The 4,352-nt window shown below is 51.6% G+C and overlaps 2 protein-coding genes across 2 annotated transcripts in view; one reads left to right on the top strand and one right to left on the bottom strand.

The window, feature by feature from the left end:
• CSUI_004708 (uncharacterized protein) overlaps nucleotides 1-82 on the bottom strand; it is a gene marked incomplete at its 3' end in the record, with an annotated part of 601 nt that extends 519 nt beyond the window's left edge. The window contains exon 1 of the mRNA XM_068064893.1: nucleotides 1-82. This exon is cut by the window's left edge and continues 519 nt beyond it.
• A 1,401-nt stretch (nucleotides 83-1,483) lies between these two features.
• On the top strand, nucleotides 1,484-3,594 carry CSUI_004707 (serine protease). Its single transcript, XM_068064892.1, has one exon. The coding sequence runs from the start codon at nucleotides 1,741-1,743 to the stop codon at nucleotides 2,686-2,688; it is 948 nt and encodes a 315-aa protein (XP_067923133.1). The 5' UTR covers nucleotides 1,484-1,740; the 3' UTR covers nucleotides 2,689-3,594.
• The last annotated feature ends 758 nt before the right edge of the window (nucleotides 3,595-4,352 follow it).

Below are 4,352 nucleotides of genomic sequence, written 5' to 3'. Positions count from 1 at the left end.
GTCGTAGCGATGTTCACTTAACAGATCGAAGTACATCGCTGCACGATCCCAGAACCTCTCTTCATATTCCCATACCGAACCGCTGCCCCCCCTGACAGAACGGCGTTCACTTCTGGAACCACCGCCTGCTACAAGCAGTACATTTGCTAACAACAAAAAGAAAAAGAAGACGGTGTAACATATCTTGCGAGAGTTGGAGCTGCTGATAGGGCGCGCCTCAGGGCGCCTGCGGGGACAAGAAGTGCAGCGCGGAAGGAAACACGGCGTACAAGAACTTGCCGCCGACATTTTCCTTTTTTTCCCCCCCCCCCCTTGCATCAGCCCGTGCTCTGGAAAGCACTTTTAGAAAGGCTCCTCGGTGCAACCAGTGGCCGACAAAGAAAATTAGAATTCAGGAAACTGCAGTCATCTACAGCGCGCCGTCGATGTCTGTGGGTGGGTGTGCCAGGGCGGAAGACAAAGACAGCAAACGCGAGAGAAAAAGCGAGAGAAAAAGGGGGGCGCCACCGGATAACAGATGGTGCCTTGACAAGGGTAGTCCGCCTCTGGTTCCTCAATGAACCCAGAAGACCTAGCCCTATCACCTCAGACTACGCAGTCCGCCGGCCGTAGAGGACAGTACAGCACACAGTCAACCTCGGAGCAGCATGACGGGCACGCCGCGCGCGGAGCTTCCGGTCCTCGCAGAGTAGGTCGAGCCCAGCAACCTTCCATTTCATTACACGTGGCGGTCGACTGATCCCCCTCGCGTCTTTCCGCTCTCGCCCGCCGAGACTGTAAACCAGTGTTGTTCTAAGCACGATGGGCGGCAAATGTATTGTCCCATGATTGCATATGGAACCAGCGGAAATTTCCTATCCCGACACGTGGACCTGCTACCTGTACTCATAGTCATTTTCGTAGATCCCGGCGTGAGACGGCGCCGCGTGACGCAGATAACAGAGTCGTCATGACTACTGTGGTGCCACTGCTCCGCTAGGGTCGCACTGTGCTATGGACCGCGGCTGCTCTAAAATGCAATAACGGTCAAGACCGGCGGAAGGTAACACGATAAAAAGATTGAATGTGTAAAAGCAAGCTACTAGGTTTCACTGACCAAAGAAGCCGAGGCTGAAACAGTGACGCCCGTGCACGCTCCGGAGATATGCCGGCTACCTCCGACTGTTGCCCTTCGCTCTTCCAGTAGAGTCCCAGGCGTCTTCGAAACTCCATCTAAAACTACCTACGGTCCTCTAATTGTAAGCTGTTGATTCAGAGGGAAGATTGCAGACTCTCTTGGCTTTGTGTTCGCCTCCTCTCGCTATGACGCCTCGGCGGAATCTTAGCCTCATCAGAACTCAGTGATAGTCATGCGTTCACCAGCTGTTCGATTACAATCGTGGCCTCTTAACCGATTTTTCCGCAGTAACAGGCGCATCTCTTCCCATCTGAGATGTAACCGCTAGTCAGCCATTGCCCACTTTCGGGCTCTCTAGCCGCCGCCCGCGGACTAGAAGTCGTGCGGCAAAGGGCCCGCCCCCTGCCCCCTTTTACACCGTCTCTCTCGTCTCACTCGCGCCGTGTGGCCCACGGACCGACGGTGACATCTTGTGGCTGAAGCACTTGATAGACGGGTCCACTAAACAATGCGTCTTTTGAGCATGAATTCTTTTATTTCTTCCAGCTTGGTCTGGGTGTATCTCTTCGCTTTGTTGAACTCACCCCGTTTTTCTTAGTGATAGGGTGACCCGGAGAGGAAAAATGGCGGCGACGCTTCCTACCCGGCATCGAGGGTCGCCCCACCAGTGCTTACAGGCCTTCTCTAACGACCGAAATGTGTGGTATTCCCTCTTCTTTCTCTTCACGTTTACATTCGTGATTGTAGCAGGAGCAGGGTCAGGTGCAGGAGGCGATGGCGTCCCTGGATGCGATGGAGGAAGGAGGGGGCGCCATGGGGACAGCCGAAGCAGCCATCCGTCAGCCGCTGATGCTGGAGAGCAAGTTAGGGCAATACGAAGACCAGGTTCCAGTTCCAATGTCTCCCCTCCTCTATCAGACCTTGCAGCATACTTTTATGCGGCAACTCTGGATGTTGAACCTGACAAGGCCCTTAAGAACTACATCATGTCTCCTTTCAGTATCTTGCGGATGTTCCATGCCTTAGAGGATGGTGCAGGAGGTGAAACGCTAGATCAGATGAGGGCCCTTATGGACGAGGATACACCTTTCCTAGACCCACCACCGATAGAAGGACCAGGTGTTTTCCGTCCTGCTGAGCGTCTCTATGTACGGAGAGATTTTGAAGAAGATACGCAGCTCCGCGCCTACAGAGAGCACGAAAGAACTCGTGGGGTTGAGGTGATCTCCGCTGAATTCGAATCTGCTCAACAAGCAGTAGACGAAGTCAATACATTTGTCGCTGACACTACCGAGAATCATATTACAGAGCTCCTTAATCTAGACGACGTGCCAGCTTCACCAGACATCCTGCTTCTCAACGTAGCGGTTTTCCAAGCACCTTGGGAGCAGAGTTTTGACCGCGTGCAGAGAGGATTCTTTCGATCACTCGATCGTGGAGAACAACACGTTGAATTCATGGAGATGGTGACAGGTGCAACACACGCTCAATTTTTTGGAGACTCCGAAGTTCAAGGGTATACGGCTTCAGCTTTCAGAGAGAAACTTAGCGATGTATGTCGTTGTCCCTAGAGATTACAGAGCGACGGTAGATCAACTTTTATCTCAAGACCCAACTATAATTGACGCTGCTGTCGGAGAGATGATACAACAATATGTCGGCGAGCTACTTCGCCGTGAACGCAGGCCAAATGTTCTAGTTCAAATTCCACGTTTCCGTATCCCGGCAGATCAGTGTACAATTAACCTCCTCCCTATCGTAGACCGACTCGGGGTGACGCGTTTACAACCTGGCAAGGCAACGTTCTCACGGATGTTCACCCGTTCCGGCGGTCTCGGTGTGGGTGTCTGGAAGCACACATCCGGGATAGTCGCTGACCAAGAAGGTGTCGCCGCGGCTTCGGCGTCCGCGGGTGGTATGGTGTTTGGGTCAGGAGACGTTGGTCCTGAATACACATTCACAGCTGATAGCGCGTTCTTCTTTCAACTCAGATACCAGCCTTACTTCGCGAGAGGGCAACATGGTCGGTTTGGCGAAGAGGACATGATCTTATTCACTGGTCATCTTGTCGATGCTCTTGCCGCACAACAGGAATAAATCCCTCTGGCCGGCCACTTTTTTCATTGTATTCCCCGGATTCGCTATCTTCCCTTGATTCCTGTCTAAACGCTGCGACTGGAGCGGGAAAAGCGCAAGAGAGCAGGGGGGAAAAGCGATGGTGAGGTCGACAGAAAGCTGATGTGTCTTTGTCCAGGGTAGTTGAATATTCAAGTCAGACGGCGGTGATTGTGTAGTAACAGGTAGATGAAAGTGTTGCGCCCGATCTTCGCGAATACTCTATTTGCCCGCCTACATATATTGTGTACATTGGTGCCATCCAGTTGCCTGCCGTTGACACAATACATGGCAGTGCGTCCGCCTGTCTTACACTCTGATATGAAAAAGAATGAGTCCCACCGCGTGCTGTGAATGAAGCTCAGTACTGAAAACATTTCTATGCATGAGCCTAGTACTCCCGTGAGCTCATATTCAGCCGGTTCGCTGGTGCGCCACGGCACAGCGGGCTAGTGTCAGACGCTGCGCGAATTCCACGGGCTGCCAGCGGCGGGGAATAAAGCGAGCAACACATATGTTTCTACATTCGAGTGGATTAATAATTCTCAGTTGTATTGTACTTGGTTGTTTGCACTGCTGTCGCTGAACAGTCTCTACAGGCTACCTTATTCTCATTCCTATAGTTCGATCCCCCGGACAACTTCAGGGTACGGTTACTAGCTGGGATCATATTCATCTCTTAAGTGTTGGCTTGGTAAGACGGCACGAAACGCAGACACTAGAAACTAGAATGGTCATGAGAATAACAGTTGAGCTGAAAGAGAAACCGGAGGAGGTTTATCTTTTAGCTCGACTGTTATTTACCCCGTTCCATATGCCGCCCAGAAGCTCAGAACGGACCCTGTATTGGATACTTTTGTCCCTATTACAATGGTAGTACTAAGAAGACAAGTATCGGGGAATAGTATTTTTCGCCTTGAAGCAGAGAGTAGAATTGTAAATGATCGATGTGCCACCGGATTTCGTACACAATCCATATCAACCGTAAAGTCGTAGGACATTGATATACCATGTGTGTTCGAAGTTGACTAGCACAGACCCTTACTGCAGCGAACGACATAACAAGCCCTCTGCGGTTCGCACCCACTTGACTCCTCAGTTTAAGCTAAGGAGTCCTTTG

This window comes from Cystoisospora suis (assembly GCF_002600585.1).
Source record: "Cystoisospora suis strain Wien I chromosome Unknown contig_2242, whole genome shotgun sequence".
In the NCBI taxonomy this organism is placed as follows: domain Eukaryota; phylum Apicomplexa; class Conoidasida; order Eucoccidiorida; family Sarcocystidae; genus Cystoisospora; species Cystoisospora suis.
The sequence above is the reverse complement of the archived record's forward strand: the minus strand, read 5'-3'. Positions and strand labels throughout refer to the sequence as shown.